The 22,850-nt window shown below is 38.4% G+C and overlaps 1 protein-coding gene across 3 annotated transcripts in view; it reads left to right on the forward strand.

Moving 5' to 3' along the window:
• HTR4 (5-hydroxytryptamine receptor 4) overlaps positions 1-22,850 on the forward strand; it is a 182,675-nt gene that overhangs the window by 73,263 nt on the left and 86,562 nt on the right. For all 3 annotated transcript variants that reach the window (XM_063292437.1, XM_063292434.1, XM_063292436.1), the window contains exons 4-5: positions 3,335-3,488; positions 8,071-8,639. In XM_063292437.1, coding sequence (XP_063148507.1) covers positions 3,335-3,488; positions 8,071-8,639 — 723 coding nt within the window. The remainder of the gene's footprint in view (positions 1-3,334; positions 3,489-8,070; positions 8,640-22,850) is intronic.

Consider the following 22,850-nt stretch of genomic DNA (forward strand, 5'->3'; position numbering starts at 1 on the left):
CCTCTGCATCCACACCGGTTCAGGGGCGGGCTGGTTTGCCGACGGGCCTTGGTGCGCTCTGCCTTCCGTTGCTTTCTCCTCCTGCACTTCGCCGTGGTTCTTGTCTCCGATACGAACGGGGTAGGGAACGAGCTACGGTGTGCTCCGCCCTCCGCCGCTGCCTCCTCCTGCGCTCTGCTTAGCCGCTGAAGCCAGCGTGTTTCCAGGGCGCCGAGTCGTGCGCCCGCTTGGACACCGCCCATGGTCTGGCCGCTCCGCTTCCGACCTCCAGCTCTCGGGTTTGTGTCTTTGTTGCTGACGCTCACCCGGCAACCCTCCGGTAGCTCTGAGAGTCCTGCAGCACCCGGTTGCCTCCCCTTCCTCCTCCGAGACCAATCCTGGATCCTCCTGGGCTTCCTGCCCCTCTAGGAGTCTGATCCCTCAGCGATCGCTCGGGCCGCGGGGTAGGACGACTTGCTGCCGTGTCTCTGTTAGCCACCTCTCCGTGGGTCGAGTTGTTCCATCGCCAGCCTGAGTTCCTCACAGATGTCATCTCTGGATAGATGCTGGCAGGAAGCTGGGATTCTCAGCTTTATGTAACGGTTGCCTATTCCAATAAGAGGAGCCTCACCAGTAATTACTAGAGAAAACTAATTTATTGAATGAATAGTATGCAAATACGAAGAAAGCTGAGAATGAGCAAAAGCGCGCCAAATACAAACTAAAAACCCTCGCTTCAAAACCAGCCCCGCCCTTCCTCCCTCCTAGCAACCACCCCCTCCCAGGTGTTAGCAACCGTTACCCACATCGGCCTGAGAAAGTAACCTTGAACAGAGTCACTAACCCAAACATACATTCCACAGTTGCAGTAAGAAGGTTACAGCCTGGCACGGCTGGAAATTTCCAACCCGCAAACACGGGTTAGAAAAGTGACATGCGAAATGTTACGATGTATACAGAACATTGAAACGATGAACATGACAACCTGCTACACCTCTTTGAAGATCAATCCTTCATCTCCTGCTTACTTTTGTGGGTTTTTTCCCCCTGGGGAGGGGTCTTACTTCCAAAGGGTGTACTGCACAGCTTTATTTTCCAAGAAAGCTGACAGAAACAGCCTTTGCTACTTTAATCGGAATGACAAAAGCAGCATCACAGCACAAGCTCCTTTGGAATTGTGGGCAAGATTGCAACATATGTAGTGGAGGGTGGAACTTGTGGTATGATGCTGCAACCACATTGTAATCACTTTCACACATACCCCTTTCCTGAGGATGCTGCTAGTTGATGAAGTCCATTTGGGAACCGTTGAAAGAAATAAAAGTAATCCTGGAAGTTCATGTATTGCTTTGCAGCATGCAATTCTCCCTCCTTCCCTCTCTCTCTGATGTGAAAGGTCAAGTAGGCAAAAGCCCTGGGGGCATCAAGGGAACTGCCAGCAGGCATTTCCAGGCCTCGTGTTGGGGACTCCAGCCCTGGGACATTTTAAATAAATTAACACACTTTTTGGTATTTTAATGATCTCATCACACCTTCTAAAGTTATACAGAGACTGCTTTAAAACAACATCCATCTCCAGTAAGGTCTTTACCTTTGAGTAGACTCCCCTTGTGGAAAGAACTTTTTCGGTCTTTCTTTTTGCTCTACCAGTAAGTTAAGTACTAAGCTGTCCTTAGCGTTAACAATAGTGCCATGCTTTTCATTCTTGCTAGTATATGACCACCTGTGCAGACCTTTCGGCTCATTTAGCATAAACATCAGCAGGAGGGGAAAACTCTTTCTGAGACAAGAGTCATTAGGATGTTCCCCCATAATGCTTTCCTGTGGTTCAAATAATGACAGTTGCCTCCCTATTCACCAAATATTTACATTTTTAATGCTACCACAGAGTGTATGCCACAGAGGTGAGTTAGATGCTGCTTCAGATTTCTTGCATATCTCAAGGTTGTTTGCATGATGAAAATAGCAAAAGGTGGGACCCACAGAATTGGTTGGCTCTTTCTGCATGTACAAAGGATGTGCGTGCTCTGAACTTGTGTGCTTAACGTAGCAGCAGCCCACATGTATTTGGGGAAACTGCTGGAAGACAGTTTTAATTATTTCTGTTGTGTGGATTTTTCTCTCTTTCCTCAGAGTTGATCTTGGAAATTCCAGGGGCCTTTAGTCATCTAACCCTTCAGACTGGGTAGATCAAAAGCGGAGTGGGGAGACCAGATGAACCAGAAGGAAAGAAGAAAAAGGCCTCCATTAAGCTCACAAACATACAAGTTCTGCTTGTATGGCACAGGATATGTTAGATATCTTACTGTTAGCCAAATGATAAACCAACCAACCAAGAAGGAGGTGATAACGTTGCACAAAAATTAGGAAGGAAAAGTCTAAGGGCTATAAAAATGAGCTAACCTACACACAGACACAGACACACACTGCTAAATCTCTTTCCCAACCCCTTTATTTTGACCCTGTTGTGTCATACTTCAGGGCAGAAAGATTCTTTCAAGGCTGCTTACGTTGTATGTGTCTGTATGTATGAATTAATACAGCAGCATAAAGCCACACCAACTCAGAGCAGCATTTCACATGGGAAAATAAGAATATAAAACAATAATCAGTGGCAGTTTAAAAATTCAGTCAGACACTGTTAATTTAAAACAGCATATTGGAAGAAAACAGAAGAACAATTTTTAACACTCTTTAGCTGGAAGGAGAGCCAAATGTTCAGTCTGTGGGTGGGAGTTTCACAGAGAGGAGGACACTTTTGGTAGCAAGCATGACTACCTTAATTGTGGGCTTGTGAGCAACGCTCCAGCCTGAGGACTTGTACAGATACATACAAACGTTAACAGTTTGTTTCATATTGTCATGGAAAGCATCCAATCTCAAATCAATGCATTTCTTTTTAAGTACAATAACAAACCCAACTTGAGATTGAGATTTACCGTTTTGAGAAGAATGAGGAGGAGATCAATGAAGACTTCCTTCTGAATAGAAAACGCTGCAGTAACTTTCATCCACTCCAGAATTTTTTCCCCTGCCAAATATGGAAGGAAATTCAGAAATTCATAAAGAGGATAATTATTTCCCTCTTGTTAGAAAATCACTGTGAATGTATTTAAGAGCAAAATAAAAAAAGAGGCTATGCTGTATGTGAAAGGTAACAGAGGAAGCAAGTTTGATTCAGACATTCAGCACATTTTCTCATTTGTAAATCTGAACATGTTCTTTAAGTTTCAGGCTATTTGATCCTTGGATAAAATATGTGCAGCCTTCTAAAGGAGGAGGGATATGGATGTAATCAGTCTTGGTTTTGCCTTTGCCCATTATTTAAGATAATTTTATTTTCTCGTCTTTCCAGGTACTATGCTATCTGCTGCCAGCCATTGGTTTACCGGAATAAGATGACTCCTCTACGCATTGCACTAATGCTGGGTGGCTGCTGGGTAATCCCACTGTTTATTTCTTTTCTCCCTATAATGCAAGGCTGGAATAGCATTGGCATCATGGACTTGGTAAGTAGATCTCAGTTGCCTGATGTGAAACCTATTCTAGGTCAAAATCAAAAGACCCTTTTTTTTTGCCTACAACAGTGCTTAGCTTTGAATGACTGTGTACTATTATTATTTATTTAAAGTATAAATATAAATTATATAAATTATAAATGTATGTCTTTTCCCCTCTAGGCCAGCCTTTCTCAACCTTTTTTCCTTAGAGGAAGGTCTGAAATAATGTTCAGGTCCCATAAAAATGGCAACAAATATGATAATTTCACAATATACTTCACTTTTAACCTACACGATCCCCTTTTTGCAGTTTTTACCACCACAGCAAAGCAGCAGGCCAGCAGCTGAGTCATGGAGTGTAAAAATTCCTACCGCTGTAAGTGCTAGCATTGTGCAGTACACAAAGTTCATTTTTCAATGATCAACTCTCATGGAACTCACAGTGACCTCTTGCGATAGTCTAGGGTTCCACAGAATCCCAGTTGTGAAAGGCTGCCCTAGGCTTTCAGTATTATGCACAGTTTAAAATTCCATAATAATGGAAGAAAGTTGCAAGGAAAGAACAATAAATATTTTTGAAACAAGACAAAATAATGTTAAAATTGATCAGTTGCTGTATATGATCCTTAGCTAAACTACAACCCAGTAAGATTTGAGCTGACCTGACCTCTGGGAGGAAGAGGGGATTGTCCAAACTTTTTAAGGATAACTGTACTTAGTCCATGCTTGTCTAAATGAAAACTAGCACAGACCCTGGGTTACATAAGGTGATGGATCTCTCGCGTGATATTCTGGCTTTTCTAAATAACTCTTGGTTCTTTCTGGGCTTTTGATGATTGTAGTTTTATTGTATTTTTACTGTGTAAGCCACCCAGAGTCATAACAAATTAAGGCAGCCTATACATTTCATAAATAAATAAATAATAATTTAAAAAAGGATACTGTGGCAATCCAGTCCACATATTTCAAAATGTTTCCAGAGAACTTACACCATCACATTTGGGATTAGGAAGTGAAATTTTTCTTCATATCATAGGGCTGAATAAATGTACCATGCAAAATATATGTTACTTGCATTTTCAAAATGGCTTTAACCATCAGGCAAGCTCTTCAGCTAGCTGTTCTCTTCTATTTGTGGCTTACTGTGCTTTGGATGTTTATTATAAACTTGATTCCTTAGTTGTTACAGATTTAAATGACAATGGAAAGTTTGCTCACTGAATCCTAGAACTGGGAATGTCTGTAAAGTTAAGGTTATATTTAGCCCATTCCAGTACTCTGTGTTTATTCATTTTAAAATGTTTGATTAACAGTAAAAGAGTTAAAACAGGGCTGGGACATTCAAGACCCCAGAGCCACTTTACTGCCTTTAGATCTGTTTTATAAACCCTGGTATTCTCTTCAGCCACAAAAGTTATAGAGTGGTATCCCATAATTCTCAGGTAAAAAAGCACACAAAAATAGTAGTTAACTTCTAAAATAGGCTAAAGGTCTGATTTCTTTCTCAAGCAACCCTCCAAGACTAAGGTGGAAACAATAGGAAAGCCTGACCTTGTCCAAGTGAATATGTTCATATTGTGTTCATATTGTACTTAATTCTGATGGGGGAGATCTTGGTTACATAAGATAGATACATGTCTGTTTGAACAGAGGTAGATCTGATTATGTTTTATGGAAGAGTTGTTTCCTTAAGGCAATCACTATAGTTCAAGGATAGGCAAGCTTTCCAACTTTTTTGGGTCTGCCCAGACTATCTGAAGTTATAGTACACCTTTTGGGAAAAACAGTCATGGAACTTTGTTTTTGTACATGATAACTGCAGCAAGATTATTGTAAGCACAAAGATGGAAAGATCTGGCACTACCTACAATGGAGAAATGGTTGGTGAAGATGATGGAACTTACTGAGATGGCTAAGTTGCTTTCTTTCATCAGAGAAAAGACAATATCTTCATTTATTGCTGACTGGAAACCCCTTATGAATTTTTTGTGTAAAACAGAAAAAAATCAGTTTATGATTTATGGTTTTGATGATTAGACAGGATAGATTACAGGAAGGAGTTATATTGTAACCATAGAGTAAGAGGTCAATTTATAATTGAACTTACAACTGCTGTAAAGAAGACCAGAAGCCTCTTATTTGCATCTTTTTTCTTTCTTTTCTATTTTTCTTTTTCTTTTTTTCCTTTTCTTACACTTTCAGCTTTCTCTTTGACTTCTTTCTTTTTCTTTTCTTTTTCTTACTTTATATTAGTTTGTATTAGTTTTTATCTTCCTTTTTAAAAATGTTTAATAAAATGAAGTTATAGTATACCTTTTTTTAAAGTGTAGCACTGAACAGTACAAAAGTAGAATCTGGTGGTATGATCCGGGGGCTCTGGGGGCAGCAAAAACCTTTAGATAGTCTCTGCCAGTCTGCCCAGCCAATTTGATTTTCATTAGAACTACTGACCACATGGGAGAACATGGAGGAAATATTTACAGTTCTACTTATTCTTTGATTCATGTAGCCTAGAAGGTTTTGGAGTGGGGAATCAGCCAAATAACATCAAATTTTGGATAGTTCTCTTGCCGTCAAGGCTGTGGGGAACTTTTCTGAGCTATATATCATGTTTCTATAGTTCTGTAACGACACAGGTCCAGGAGCCTCTAAAAATGAGTCTTTGGGAGCTTTTGCATTGGAAAGGCCTCTCTGAGCTGTGATGAATTTCGAGGGTTTAGAAGAAAAAAATTATATGAAGTTTTGAGATGTACCAGAACTCATTACAGAACATAGATTCTTTTTTTAACAATTACGAGTGAAAACAAAAGTAAAATGCTATGCAAACAGAGCTTTAAAAAAATGACAACCCTTTTCCAGGAATTCTCTATGAAAACTCATAAAGATGGAATATATTTTATTCTACATCACATCATTTAGCTTTGCTTCCTTTCAGTTTTATATTCTCTTTCATCATTTATAGAATCAATGTTGTTAATCAACTCTACTTCCTAAGATTCCTGTTATTTTAAGAAAATTTGCATCTTCCAGTAGAGACTTGCATAGCAGTGTAAATCTTCATGCCTTATAGACAGCCATCTACAATGAGACCCAAAAGTAGATGTTTTGAGTCAATTACCGAGTCTGCCTCTCTCCATAATACTGATGGAATCATCCTTCTGGAATCATCCTAACCTGGGATTTCTGGTTTTACAATCCACAATCCTAGAAGATTATTATAGGAAAAAAATGCTTATTTTGCTCTTAATAATCTATCTTCCAGGTCAATTTGTCTTTTAATTGAGAAGTATTATAGTAGGATGAGAGACAGCCATTTTTTATAATTAGACCTAAAAGAAAACAACGGTTAAGTGAACATTGCTTTGTATACTGGGTCACACAGCATATAGTCCATGGAAGAGACATTAATTCATACATATACTCTAGATATCTGTTGTCCTCTCTTGGGCATACTGGATGATTGACAGTGCACAACAGCATTTAGACTGCTTTCCAGAACACTTCAGTAGATGTGTTGTTCAAATGAAATGTTTGTTTCATTAATCCTCTCCCTACTTCCTTTCTGAAAGTTTGTTTTTCTGTATTTATTGCTTTACACTGATATTATTCCAACTCACATGATATTAGTACTTTACATGGAGCTTTCTTATCTACTAGAAAGTTTGCTGTCAATAACACATGAGAGGCAATATTAACTCTTTCCATGAAATATGTATCTGATGCAAATTTTGTTTTTAATTCATACAGTTTATAGTAATCAGGCAGATTCTATAGCTTTTGAGATTTTTAAAAAATCATCCTACTGTTGCAGGGAACCATGGGCAGATGGGGAAAAGTTCTGAGCCAGTTTCCCTACTCTAGGTCCTCCAAATGCATTTAAACACAACTTCTGAAATTCCCTTCCAGCATAGCTGAATGAAATAATACTGATATTTGATATTAACTCTACTGTAATGGTTGTCACTGGTTCAATGTGTAGAATAGTCTTTCCCAGCATGGTACCCTCTAAAATAGCCCCCAGGTATTTGAAACCACACTTTCCAGATCTGGAGGTTACAACATCAATCAATGGCATTCATTACCATAAAATACAATATTTTCCTCAAAAACTTAGTAATGTTTAATTTTCTTTCCTCTTCCCATCCCCAGTCTTCACCAAAACACATATATACTGGACAACAGAGCAGATTTTTACACACTCAAAATGTAACCTCCCAGAGTCGCTCAGAGTCAGGCACTATAAGCATTTAATAAATTATTATTCTTATTATTTGCATTTTATTTGGTCCCCGTTCTGATATTTTGGTATCATATTTTCTTTCTGAAGTAGTTCAAGAGTTGCTGAACATAGTGAAACATTCAAGAGAGTTAACAACAGTGGAAAAATAGAATGAACAGGAGAAATCATAATTATGAAAGAAAAAATGGGCTAAGTGCAAGACAAAAATTAGATTAGAGGTTGCTGAAGAAAGATCTGTGATGCTAACCTCATTTGTACACATGGGCAAATGGAGTGAAGAAAGAATGTTTTATTATCAGATATATTTCAGTAGGCCTCTAACCTTTCTTTGATTTTTGTTCACCTCCTCAGATAGAGAAAAGGCAGTTCAACAATGTGTCCAACTCAACTTACTGCATATTTATGGTCAACAAGCCGTATGCCATCACCTGCTCAGTCGTAGCCTTCTACATTCCATTTCTACTAATGGTTCTAGCCTACTACCGAATATACGTTACAGCTAGGGAGCATGCTCACCAGATACGAATCCTACAGCGTGCAGGGGCACCAACTGATGGGCGGCCCCAACATCCGGATCAGCATAGCACACATCGTATGAAAACTGAGACTAAAGCTGCAAAGACCCTCTGTATCATCATGGGGTGTTTCTGCTTATGCTGGGCACCTTTCTTTATCACAAACATAATAGACCCTTTCATACATTATGCAGTTCCTGGTCAGATATGGACTGCTTTTTTGTGGCTGGGATACATCAATTCAGGACTGAATCCTTTCCTTTATGCATTCTTGAACAAGTCTTTCAGACGTGCCTTCCTCATCATCTTGTGTTGTGGTGATGAACGGTATCGAAGGCCTTCCATCTTGGAACAAACTGTACCTTGTTCTACAACTACTATCAATGGATCAACTCATGTACTGAGGTGAGTTTGATGGAAGCTAAAAGAATGACATACTTCTTTTTTCAATAAGTGTTTGAGAACGTATTTTTCCTGAGTATATTTTAGCTGTTAGTCTATGAATTCATAAAGGAAAGCTGAGATTTTTACTTTTCAAAGAATTAGTGGCATATCATAATTTTCTAAATGCCTGTATATACATTTTCAGGTGGAGGGAGAGAGAAGTTTAATGAAAGTTTTATAGGACAGTAAAATTTCAGTGTTTTTTTTTTAAACTTATCTCCTTTGTTACCCTTAATTTAAATTTGCAGAGGCCATGAAGGATGTAATATTTCATTTTTCAATCAGACAGGTTGATATGGAACTACAGAGAAAGACAGCAGTGTTTGCGTGAAATAAAACTGTATTGTGTTAAATAAGAACATGGTTCAGTGAAAAACCTAGGTGAAGAAATATATCTTAAACTGGTACTGAAAGCTTAAAAGGTTCAGCATCAACCATAACTAAAGAAGGAATGAATTTAAGTGGTCTGCTTGTATACAAAACACACACTCCTGGGTCATTGCGTAGCAAATCTCTGGCAGTTGCAGTACTTTCAAGATATCTCCTTGAGAGCTTAGCTTAGAGGCATGTTCATAACACGTAAAACATTTCCTAACTTCCAGTAAACTCCTCATCTCTACATAATCTAATCTCTGTATAATGGAATGCTTTCTGGAAAACAGGTAGATATTTGGCCATGATGACAATTATTTTGAAAGCCTTCCCCAGGGCAGCATCAGGTTGTTAATTTTTCTTGCCGATAGTGCTGTAGGATGGGCAGTTTTGCTATTAAGAGAAAAAGAAAAAAAAGTATTAATAGGTAAACAGTGGGTACTTTCTTGCTGCTATTTTTTTCATTCCCCAGTCCCTCAACAATAATTCGAAAAATTTCTTCTAATTCAAGCAGATTAAGAAGTGAAAATCACTTTAGTACCTCATCTTCTGCAGGTTCTGCAATAACAAAAATACTTTTAACCCCATTCCATTAAAAAAAAGAGAAAGAACAAAAAGATAGGGGGGGGGAACTGAAGTAGCCTGTGCTTTGCATTGTTTTCCCCTTCCCTAAGAGAAGGAGGAAACTGACAGCATCTTCAAAATTTCACCTTTGCCTGCTTCGCCTGTTACAGGAAGTGGGATTTGCAAAACTTCAAGGCAACCTTTCCTTTAGAAGACCTGGTGGGCAGCTGATGATCGGGAGGGCTGAAGCAAAAGTTCTCCCTCCTGCAGAGATGCCTGCCTGCAAACTCCACCAAACTTCTGCATTTCCAGCTGAGAAAGGTTCTTTTTGCACCACAGCTGAGCTGGAAGTAAATCCATTCAGCTGCTGAGCAGAGGCAGTGGTGTGGGATGGCAGGGGTGGCATTCTGATCTGGGAGTAGCATAAATCCCTTGTAGGGAAGTGCCCAGAGACTCAACGTTTGGGAGATAGACAATAGACAGACAGACAGACTCAAATGGCATGTCTAGGGAATGTGAGAAATCTGTGATAGTTCTTTGCAGGTCATACCAGTAGTTTCAGTCACATAGGGAACATGTGTTGAATAACCCTGAACATTATTTGTTTATCTGAATTATTTATATCCCATATTTCACTACCTGCTTTTCAAAATTGCTCTCAAACATTAAAACTCGATTACTCTTAAAAGGGGGTATATGGTTTTAAAGAAAACCATTTAAAAAAAAAAAAAGCAAAAAAGGTATTGTCTCTCAAAGGCTTGGGAAAATAGAATGCTCTTGATTTAAAGCTAAAAGAGGGAAAAGTCAATACTACATTAATATCTTTAAGTAAGTGAAAATAAATTTGTATTTTAGGGCAAATCTGTCAGTTTTGTTTTTGCTCAGTTTCTCATTTTCTTGACTATGAATGTATTTTGTTTCCGCACTGATTTACAAATTCAGCAAGCACTACATGAAACCTTGTGTGGATTTTCATGTGTGCTTCTCCTAATATCTATTTGTATATACATTTTTCTATCCTGTAGACTTGCAAAAATTTTTTCCCATAATGTAATGTATTATTTGTACTTATTTTTCCCTAATATATGCATTTTATGAATATTTTTTGAGCTGCAAACCACATAACCAGATTTTCAAAGGTGTCAATTTCAGTGCACGTGGATATGGAGAGATACAATTTGGGAAATTCATTTAAAAATCAGATGGAACTGATTTCTTGCCTGCATAACTCACGGAAGCACCTGTCTCAAAAGAACTCAACAGATGGGTAGATTCATATGACAGCAGACGGTTGGTGGGGCCTGCAGCCCCAGAATCTTTTTCTGTGTATATGAAGGTGTTTAATACTGCACAGGATCATATGCACAGCAATTAATGTAAGTTGGAGTGGCCTTTTCTCTTACTAGCACATAATATTTATTGTTTCCCCCTGCTATTTGTGGTTGGAAATTGTTTCATCTGTAGAAAATTAACTTTAAGAGGTTCATGCTTCAAAGTAGAAGCAGGGCCTTCTAAAAAAGGTGGAGGTCTCTGATTTTGTGATATATGTTACATAGTCCAGGGATAGGCAGCTCTTTGGTATCTTGGTAATATTTTTGGCAGCTTGCATGGGGTGAAAAAAAAATGATACAAAAGCATGTCATATCTACCATATTCAAGTGGGAGGATATGTTCTGTATTTTCTGTTAGCTCTTCTTTATTGCCCTGGGTAGGGTTTTTTTGGGGGGAGGGGCATTTTTTAATTATTGCCCCGACTCATTTTGAAAAGGCAGCTATATAAATAATCTAAATAATAATAGTAATTATATTTTTAAAAGTAGGGGTTTTATTTTTCTCTTTTTAAAATAATATTAAAATATTTTAGGGCTTACACTCCAGCTTTTTTTTTTTTCCTACCTCAGAATGATGGTAGATTGTCGATGTGCACAGAGGGGGATCCTGGAGATGAGGTTGCCTGCCCCGGAAAGAAAGCTTGAGGATTTCTCACAATGGCTCACAAAATGCTTATCCAATTTATGGAATTGCCTGGAGATATCCCGGCCATCATTTGTTTCAGATTGCTGTTGTTTTTTTGTAAAGATCCTATGGACTTGTGACCTTTAACTTTTACTTAGTTGCTCTGATGGATAATACATAAATGTTTCAAGGGAGCCAGGTACTTTATGTTTTTTTTTGCTGGTTCATGTTAAATAAATCTTAATGCCTCGACATTTTCCAGACTCTACTTAACCGTGAAAACTTGCTTCCTCATCATGCCGGCTCACTTCTATCCATCCTCTCCCAGCTGGAGACCCTTAACGATCGAATGCCAGTACACAGGAATGCGTGCTGTGCACCCGCTTCATCAGGCAGCAGTTATGTTTTGTTTCCTCAGCTTCCTGAACTGATGAGGAAGCTATTTTGTTAGCTTCCTGTGTGACTAAAAACTTTACCTGGGAATTAAGGATGGAGACTCCTCCTGATTATGATCATGATCCATTGTGCTCTCTTTAGAGGTGAGCGTACATTACGTGAGCCAATTTTTTTTTTAGAAAAGATGTCATTAGAGTCAGCCAATTAATGGTATTCCTCTCACCCCAAGAGACTTACATTATACCTGTACCTTTATACCTGGGTTTGAATGTTGCAGCCTTGCAAGTTAGTGGCTCCTCTGGAGTCAGAGCTGTTACTTAGAGCTGGATTCTATACCACTCGGTAAATCATGGGAAAGTTCTGGCTCTCCGGCTATGATAATCTCAGGTGTAAAAGAAAGCAACAAGTGTGCTTCATTGATTGACCAGCCACCTGAGGCTTTTCCAACAAATCCAATTTCCTAAATATAATCGATCACACGGGAAGAATTTTACAGTAACACTCAATCTCCAGTGGATATATACGCTGGAACCCCTAGAAAGAAAATCAATATCTCAGTTTGGGGGACAGTGCGAATTAGAATTAGAGGGATCCTGGAAATAATCCATATCCACTCTTGATATTTTGTTGAAGGGTAGGATATTTGTTGTAGTTCATAATACTGATTTTTCCAACATGCATGAGATCCAAAAGAACATACACATTTGGTAAGAGAAGAATATGAGGAAATTCAGTGTAGCATAATGGTTAAAGTGTTGGATTAGGAGTCGGGAGACTGGGTGCAAATCTACCTGCAGCTCTGAAGCTCATGGCTGATTGTGGGCCAGTCACTCTCTGTCAGCCCAAAGCACCTCACAGGTTTGCTGATTTCAGAAAAAATGGGAGGAAGGAATACTATGTATGTTGCCTTGGGTTCTTGGAGGAAAGGTAGAATATAAGACAAATTCTATCTTTGCAATTTATTTTCCCTATGGAGGAAAATGTGTTATGTTAACAGCAGTATTTCCTGACATTCCTGAACATTTGGGTTAGCAGAGAAAAGAATAGTGAGCTCTTTGGTGTAGTTGCAACACATGAGGCTCATCAGCAAATTGAGGGTGACATTTAATGATAACCCCTGTGGTCTGATGTTATATAAGGTATGTGCAGGCCAGCATTTAAGGTTGCTTTTCATTTAACTTCTGTAACCTTGTGGTGCCAATGTTTATTTTCTATATAATTTTTCTAATTCTCTATATTTATATCTATATCTGTGTATGTATTTACTCATACATTTATGCATCCTGCTTCGGTTATGGATATTATTTATTTATTTATTTATTCATTCATTCTTGTAGACATAAACACATTTAAGAGAGTTGATTATGTTGCTAGAAATAATGGATCCAAGTTGAACTGGATCCAGAAAGAAGCTGAATTTATTTCTTAATAAAAGTATCAAATGCATATGGATACAATACAGTAATGCAAAATGCTTTTTTTTAAAAAAAAAACCCAAACTCTTATAATTAAAAAGAAGAACTGGGGAGATTCAGAGGTAATGTAATATTTACGTTGATTCTGAACATTGATTAACAAGGTTAATGTACACCTCTTTGTATGCTTCTCTGAAACTGATTCAGTAAAAACTGCAGATTTGCAAACACAGTGTTGTCTTAAATGCTCCAAGGAAATCAGAACAAACGTATTTCAGTCAAAAATTAGACATATTAGTATGTAACCAACAAACCAGAATTCCAGAGTATACGAGCTTCTTTTCATCAGTGATGTCCTTGTATATGTTGTCAGAAGCAAGGTTGTGCATCTTTTACAAGCCAGAACTGCATACCATGATTCCTAGCTTGTGTGGGAGTAACATTTGAGAAATTGCAGTTCACATTTAACGACAAACTTTTAGTTTCTGTCTCAGATAGCTTTCTCACTGCAGAAGGAGTTAAGTGGCAACCATTGGGCTATGTATACCAATATGTAAAAGTCTCCAGAATTCTGACCTACCATTCTGTTAAAATGTGACCATTTCAAGATTTATCTGAGAAAATACAATAGATACAATAACTGAAGTGCCAGTATGCTGCAGAATAAAGATGACTGAAAGTTTTCTCAAGATAATTACAATAAATATTCTGAATTTAAAATCAATATGTGACATTGGCCAAAATAGTAGCACAAAGCTTCAGTCAGAATAATAAAAATCATGTTATTACTAAAATCAGAAAAAATACTTTAAAATTCAGGAAAGCCTTTTAAAACTGATGATTTTTTTATAAAAATCCTTGAAGGCCAGTTCAAAGCAAAGAGGAACTTTGACATGACAGTACCCATCTCCCTCCCTCCCTCCCTCCCTCCCTCCCTCCCTCCCTCCCTTCCTTCCTTCCTTCCTTCCTTCCTTCCTTCCTGAATAGAAACCGAAGCATTGTACAATCTAATACTTATTTTTAGAACCTTTATGCCTCACAACAGTCCCACTGAAATAGTAAAAAAGATCCTGGGAGACTAATTTGCATTCTGGTAAATGAGCATTTTATGATAGGTCATGTCCATTGTGGTAGCCATTTTGATAACAGGGAAAGCTCCCATGGGAGCTATTTGTAAAGGGGCTGCTCTACTCTGAACGTTCCAGATTTGTCCCAACCCCAAACCATTACCAATGCCTGAGAGCTAATAACACAAGGAAGTCAGACTTCCACAAACTGTAAGTTTTCATGTGTGAATACAGAACTGGTTATACACCACCAAAGAGCTATAGCTTACATTTGTTTTCAGGATTGAAAAATGGTTATGGTGGGGAAGCATTTTTGCAAAATTCAAGAATATATATTTGATCACATTTGCAAGAGTTATGTATTTACTAGCTGTAATATTGAGTTGTTGAACCAAAAGCAGCAGTGTGCCAAATGGCATGCTTGAGTGTACTCTAGGCAATATAGAATTTAAGTGGGAGCCTTGAAATTTGGATTGCCTTCTCCTTTTTACAAATACTAATGATAGGTTTAGATTTAATAGAGTGATTGGATTAGGTGGCCATGGGAATGTGGTGGATGTAGTACAATTTGCATTTCAGCAAAGCATTTTACAAAGTCTCCCATTAAATCCTAGTAGAGCAGATGGCAAAATGTAGGCTGGACTATGCTACCATTAGATGGGTACAGAGCTGATTGAACAACTGTACCTGAGTGCACATAAATGGCTCTGTATAAGGCTGGAAGGAGATGTTGTGTGCTGCGCCATTGAGCTCCATTCTAGGCCCTGTGCTTTTCAACATATTTATAAATAACTTTAATGAGGGCTTAGAAAGTTGTAGACAACACAAAGATAGAGTGATGGCTAACATTTCAAAGGACAGTCTTGGGATTCAGGAGGGTCTTGATAAGCTGGAATAATGGGCTTACAGTCAATATGCTACTAAAACTCTCCTGTTTGTCTGTTTGTAACCTTCAATTGAGCAAAATGGTGCATCATAGGACAGCAATTTTTGAATCAGCATACCTTAAATGGGCGAACTTAAAGAATGCATCCAAAATCTGGAACTGATTACTCCCATGGGACCGAAATTTGGAGAAGTTGTGGTGTCTTCAGCACCGCCATGCTTCTGCACCACCACACTGCCACAATCAGCCACAGTCACATGATCATAATTTCCAACACCCCCTGCCAGCTTCCCACAAGTCAATGGCACCATATACCTCATGGATTGAAATTTGGCAAAGTAAGCTGGCAGGAAGTCCGAACTCTTCTGAGGTGATGATGGCACCGTACAGCATTCTGGTAAAAAAAAAAAAAAGTAAAAATTTAAATTTAAAAAACCAAAATTATGACAATAATTATGTCATGTGGAAAGAGAGGTGGGATGTCATGGTCAATGGATGACACCAACCGTAATCAGTAAGCAGCAAGGAGGAGAGAATGGAAGAATTGGATGAAGCCAGGGCTGCATGACTCCAGGATCAAACAGTCAGGGCAAATAACATGAGAGAAGGAGAAACAGAGGAGGTGAGGATGCACATCTCCAGGATGACGAGAGGCACAGAAGGGGAAGAGAGGAAGAGACAAAGGAGCAGCAAAATGCACGTCTCCAGGATCAGAGTCAAAGAACAAATAGCAAAAGATACGAACTGAGGATGAAATGGCTGCACGTCTCCAGAATGACAACAAAAGCCACAGAATGGGAACACAAGAAGAGACGGAGGAGGAAAGGGAAGATCAACTTGAGAATATGTGGCAAACAGTAATTACTGCGAGAGTTCCTCAACACGACAATACCTGCCTTTGGCGACAAGAACTCAACAGAGAAAAAGCAAGGGAAAATGTACGGCTCACACAGCCTAATATTTCTGCTGGTGTTGGTGCGATGGCCAAAGTCTGCCCTCAACTGTCATGCAGCAACATTGATGCCTGATGTTAGGACGGCACATTCAAGATTCAAGATACCCCTCAAAGTGAATGATAATGCTCTTTGTAACATTGATTAAAAACTCCAATAATGCAAATTTGCTTCGACACGCAAGGCTTATTGTCTGGGATGAGAGCCCCATTATTAGGAGGGAGAGCTCTGGGGAAAAAGAATTGAAAAAGTTAGAGGATTATTGAAGGATGGCAGATCAATCAGAAACGTTGTCATCAAAGGTGTCCTTTGTTAAACAAAAAGCAACTATATATCTCTTGCTACACATCTTTCTTCTTTAATAAACTGATGTTTTCTTCTTCAATTTTCAAACCAAGCCAATAGCAATCTGCCCGTGGTCATTCTGTTTCTTTGGTTAAGGAAATATTGCTGAAACAATGACCCAACAGTTCACGGGTTGTCTAGTAATGGGCTAACCAGATAAATTTCAACATGGAAAATGCAAAATCCTTTTATTTGTGTAGGAAAAATCAAATGCATGGGTTTTGGATGGGAGAGGCCATACTGGGCACCAATATAAGCAAAAAGGAACTGGGACTTTAATGGATTGAAACTGAACATGTAGAAGACTGGTTAGACATTTTCCAGAAGACAAAAGAAGAAATAGATTAAATTATAGGAAAGCAAATTTTGATTGGCATCAGGAAGAATTCTCTCTCTAAACAATAGAACGTACTGTTTTGGGAGATGTTTAAAATGGCTGTAAGGGTATTGTAATAGAGGATTCCTGCACTACAAAGGGTTGAGTGACATGACCCACAAGGTTCTTTCAAATCCTGAGATTCTATGAAAGAGAAATGAACTTACTTACATTGCAGTGATTTGCAACTGAGGATTCACCAAAGAAAACTCAGATGCCTATCACTTAGCAAAGGGATTTAAGCATAATGGAGTTTTGTGGGAATGAGATGAAATAAAGGAGCCCCCACAACATTTCAGTGAATAAATCCAATACGGCTTTATTGCCACATTGCCTAGGTTGTTTGATGTGCAAGTAGAGGACCATGTACTGTACCTTCCTTTGACTTACTAAAAGCAGTTGTACATTGGCTTATCATGACCGCTGAGTAAAACCTGGGAAAAAAGGCACAGCACACTCCCCAGTGCCACCTGTTGCTCTTCTTAGCACCTAGTACTTAGAGGATTCTAGCCTTACTGATAGAGCTCTCCATTTGCTGTTATTTTATTACTCTAAACTTTCATGAAATCCAACTGTTGGGTGTATTGTTAATATTTTCCACTTCCAAGAGGCTTTTATAGGTTGACTAGGGAAGGGCAGTTGTAGGCCAGCACTTGTACAGGCCACCAGATTGGGGAAAGTAATCACAAATTACATTTGTGTGTTGATGGATTTTCTTTTGACTTCCTATCAAATTGCTGGATTAGTTTAAGTATTCAGAGTCTTTAGACAATTTAGGCAGACTCTTTTCGATTATTGCAAATGGTCTAATCTAGCCAATACAAAGTCAAGCTCCCTACGTGAAGCAAAACACTAGTTACAGTACAGCATGATTAAATAATCTTCCCTCCCTAATGCAGGAACGGTGGTCGGGGAGGGGAATAAAGACCACTCAGTGTCAATCTGGTGCCTCCATTGTTTTTGAAATGACTTTAAAAAGCTGGGTGAGTCACAGCCATAATTTTCTTGACTGCCATGATTTTAGGTTCCTTTGTATTAGCTTTGTCTCCTGCATAATAAGCTGAAAGTATCTTGGCCTTCAAAATATATTTTCAGATATCTGCAAACCTGATGCAGTACTGGAGGCTAATTCCTTCCTGCTTCCCTTGTCCCCTCTTATTTCCATACTACCCCAGTAAAGTCTTTTCACTCTGAGTACTTCTAATTTTGCCAAATGTTTGGATTTCTCATAACAGACGCACTCTCTTTAGGCAAGAAAGCTATTGTAGAAACCATCTGAATATTTCAGGGTTCCTAAGACTAAAATCCTAACTTAAATGGATGTATATACCACCTGCAGTGAGAGCAGAACGAATCTTGTTCCTTTGTGTAGGACTAATATGTGGACAGATATTCCTGTGAGCAACATAGACTAATCATTTTCACTCGCTCCCGCCCATACTTACGATAGAGCAGAGCAAAGAACAACTGCAATTGCAGAAGTGGTCCCCTGCCCATTGATGACTGATATATACTAATCAATATTTATAATGTCGCTGTTTGCTATTCTGAGTCCTAACTCTGGGCACAAGCTTGATGAAAGGGGTGTCATTGTGTATTGTATTTTACAACTGAGCAATTTGGTGGGATTTTGATTTTATGGGGGAAAAGTACTTTAAAATATATGTGCCCATGAACCTAGCACCCATTTATAACTCATTAAGCAGCCACATCTATTTCCACATTCAAACAGCTGCAGTGCAAGTCACCCTTCAGCAGCTGCATAATTCTAGGAAAAGGAGTAGCTCCTTTAATGTGTTGTGGGCAAGAGTTGTGTTGACATTCCCATTCGTTCCAAAGCATCTCTTCCCAATCAGATCCAAAGTATTGCACAACCCTAGGGCATATGTTACTTTCTTGCCCTCTTCCACCATCATGCTTAAAAGCCTAGGAAACTTAACCTGGCCTAAGAATAAGAGAGTAATAATATACAGACAAACAATTATATCTCTGTATTGCAGTCTTCTAATCTACAATATTTCTAAATCCTGTTCAGATTTTATATTATTCTAATTGCTGTGATGATGCCTCTATCTGCCAATATTACTCTTACGAAATTGGCTTTTGCAATTTCAAATCATTGAAATGATCAGACATCATTTAGTGCTGTTATCTAAAGCATAAAGTGGTACACTATCAAGAGATTTAGCTTGCATGGAAGCCAGTAGACACACAAGCATTTTCTTCTGTGTGGATGCCATTTAAGCGATGGCAGGAGGAAATAATGTTCAGCATGAATGGGGTTACAGGTAGTCCTTGAGTTATGACCATTTGTTTAGCGACTGTTCAAAGTTATGACATAGCTGAAAAAAGTGACTTATGACTGGTCCTCGCACTTACAAGTGTTGTGGCATTCTGCGGTCACGTGATCAAAATTCGGGTGCTTGGCAACCAGCATGTATTTATGATGGTTGCAGTGTCCCAGGGTCACATGATTGCCTTTTGTGACCTTCTCAGCCAGCTTTGGACAAGCAAAATCAATGGGGGAAGCCAGATTCACTTAATGACAATGCAATTTGCTTAACAACCTCAGTGATTCACTGTGGCAAAAAAGGTTGTAAAATCAAGTGTGGCCACTGATGCCTCATTTAATGACCACATTGTTTAGCGACTGAAATTCCTGTCCCAATTGTGTTCATAAATTGAGGACTACTGCATAGAGGAATATATTTCAGGGCTGTCTTAATTCACCCACTCAAAATGATGTTGTTGTGTACTCTGCAATAAGAGATTATTCTTCCCTGAAAAAAGAATTGGAGTGCAAAATAATATCTCCTGTCTTTGCCATCTAAAATCATTTGTGTGGGGATATGTATATGTGGACTTGTGTCAAGGGAAATTTTGTGCTTTGGCTTTAACAAGTAGAGCGTTCCTTGTGCATTTCCTGAAGATACAGTCTTCCAATGTATTTTATTTTATTTTATTTTATTTTATTTTACTTTACTTTACTTTACTTTACTTTACTTTACTTTACTTTACTTTACTTTACTTTTTACTTTACTTTACTTTACTTTACTTTACTTTACTTTACTTTACTTTACTTTACTTTATTTTATTTTATTTATTTATAAATTTATTCACCGCCCATATCTCCCCAACGGGGGCACTCTGGGTGGCTTACAATAAAATTTTCTCTGGGAAGAGGCAATAGCAAACTGAACTTCAGTTTCAGTTGTGAACGACAAAATACTCTGTTCCAGCCAGAAGCATCAGCATCAAACTAATACAGCCTGTTATGAATTCTAGTCATCAAATGGCATCAAAAAGATCTTTTGGTTCTGGTAGCTCCAAATCCATAGGAATTGGTAAATCACATCTAAGCTGTCAATGTAGCTTGAAACCCAGGTTTTCAGCTTATAGGAATTGCAGCACAGTACTTCTGTGGTAAAGCATAGCAATTCTCTGTTTCAAACATGCAGTATGAGAATAGTTAAGTCTTAATAGATTTTGCAGCAACAGCCAACAGGAGCCAGTCAGTTCTTTTATCTTTACTCCATAAAGGACCAGAATGTTTTTCAGTCTTAGGCTCTTTCCTTTACCAATCATGAAAAATATTTACTGACTGAATGCAAGTTGGTAAGAAGGCAGAAATGTCTCAGCCACTCATTTCTTTCCTGCACTCAATAACTGCATGAAGTTGAAAGAGGCAATTTAGAACACTGAGGCCAACCCTGTGCTTGGTACTGGGATCAAAATGAAATGAAAGCATCCCTGAAAAGTATCATTCCAGCTTAACACATCTAGCAAAGACGGCCCCATTCATTGCTTTCGCCATCAAGTTGTTCTTTCCCATGGGGTTTTCTCTCTATCTTTGGTAAGCCTTTGTTTTTCTCTCTACATCTTCATATGTCTATTAAAATGGACTCTAATCCTTGAAAGATAATGTGGATGCTGCACAACTTCATTCCTGTAGCAACTGTGTGACATGGCTGCCTTTTCAGGGAAATATAAATGGCAGCATGGTATATATGATATTGTTCATCTATTTCACAACCAAAAAACCTTTGCCGATCCTCATATGCCATTAGATTGCTAGATTCCATGAATATAAAAGTTAGAAAGAACCTTGGGGATAATCTAGTCTACCTCCGACCTACTTGTCAGCCCCACTAGGTAGACCTGACCAGAAATCAACTCCACAGGAAGACTAAAAACTATTTTTATTGAGATTGGCCATAATAACAGAATGTTGCAAGTCTGATTGTGCTGTACCTCCTTCCCCTTCTTATACTTCAGTGAATTAGGGAGATATCTGCCTGAGCTGCTTCTAGAAGTTATCTCTTTGCTCTAGACTTAAAAAATGTTTCAGCCCCTTTTGCCTAGGTGATGGTTCTTGCATATCTCTGTCAAGGTCATCTTCCTTACTCTCTACACTAGTGCAGGAATCCACTGGGTTATTGGTTTAGAAATGCTACTTGCTCCAGCCAGAGTTTGCATTGGTGTTTCTGTTCGAGCTTTAGTTTGAGATTGATATGTCCTAGGAAAGCCTAGAGGTGCAGCTGCCACAGTCATGGTGGCATAGCCTTAGTGAATTTATGCAGAATGCACATTTTCAGTTGCTAGAATAGATACATTTTGAGTATTTTAAATATATTACTTTTGTTACACAAAGGTGGTCTCAAGATATAACATCCATGATGAAGCAGAATAATGGTAGTGCTTACATTTTCTTTGCCTTATTCTTCTTTCTGACTTGATTCACATATCAGGCTATACCATAATGTGGTTTGTTTGTTTGTGGCTTAGTGCATTGTGTACACTTACCCTTGGTGAGGCATGTAAATGAAATCTTATGGCTTACTTTGTTATGCAAATCCATCAACTGGACTTTATTTAATAATACACCATGGCAAAGTAAACCATTGCTTAGCAGAATGTATGAATTCAGTTTCTTTAAATGTTTGCCAGCCATTCAACATCCAAGTAGATCAAGTGAAAAGGTAAGATTAAGGAATCAACACTGATATAATATGTAAATATTTTTACCAATGCAAAGTTAGCTGTAAAATACATCATATTGTCCTCTATTTAACTGAAAGCTTCTTTTAAGGGCTTCATTTCAATAGAAATATGCTATTTTTTTCTATGTTTCTTCTCTTTAGTCTTTCTGATTTATATTTTTTTTCCCTTGGACATTAAACAGAGACCTGGAAAGGAAACTGTCTAAAGATAGAATAAAACCATTCATTATATTTTCAGGCAAATTGTTCTTAACCATTTGGGAGAAAAACGTGCTCTATTGGAGGAGGCAATTTTTTCCCATTCCCAGTTCAGCTAAAGATAGTTTTTGCACTCCTGGATCTGGATAGTATTTAAAAGACAGCTTGTTGGGATCATTATTCTTTCTCTTTTGTCCTCATGCACAAATAAACCCTAGAGCAGGAAGCATTTAATTCTGACACAGAAAAAACAAATGGATTGGCAATTGTGGCTCATTCCTATCTGTCTTACACTGCTATGCTAATCATTGTACTGAAAAAGTTTCAGTGAGGAGCCCTTATCTAAAATATTCCTTTAAAATGTATTATTCCAAAATAATCAGCACAAAACCATATAATAATATTAACTGATCAACACAGTCTCAAAATTGATAAACATAATATTTAAAAAATGAGGGGAAAGGCCTGGAAATTTACCAGAGAACTTCAAAAACTGACCCTCTTGCTTGAAAGTCTTCTCCTATGCCCCTTTGTCAAAAAAAAAAAAAAGACTAATTCAAGGGTTGACAAAAACATGTATCACTGATTCATTGCTGCAGATCATATGCAAGATTGTTCTTCTAATGTTGCAAAATAAGTCTTCT

This window comes from Candoia aspera, chromosome 2 (genome assembly GCF_035149785.1).
Source record: "Candoia aspera isolate rCanAsp1 chromosome 2, rCanAsp1.hap2, whole genome shotgun sequence".
Lineage (NCBI taxonomy): Eukaryota > Metazoa > Chordata > Lepidosauria > Squamata > Boidae > Candoia > Candoia aspera.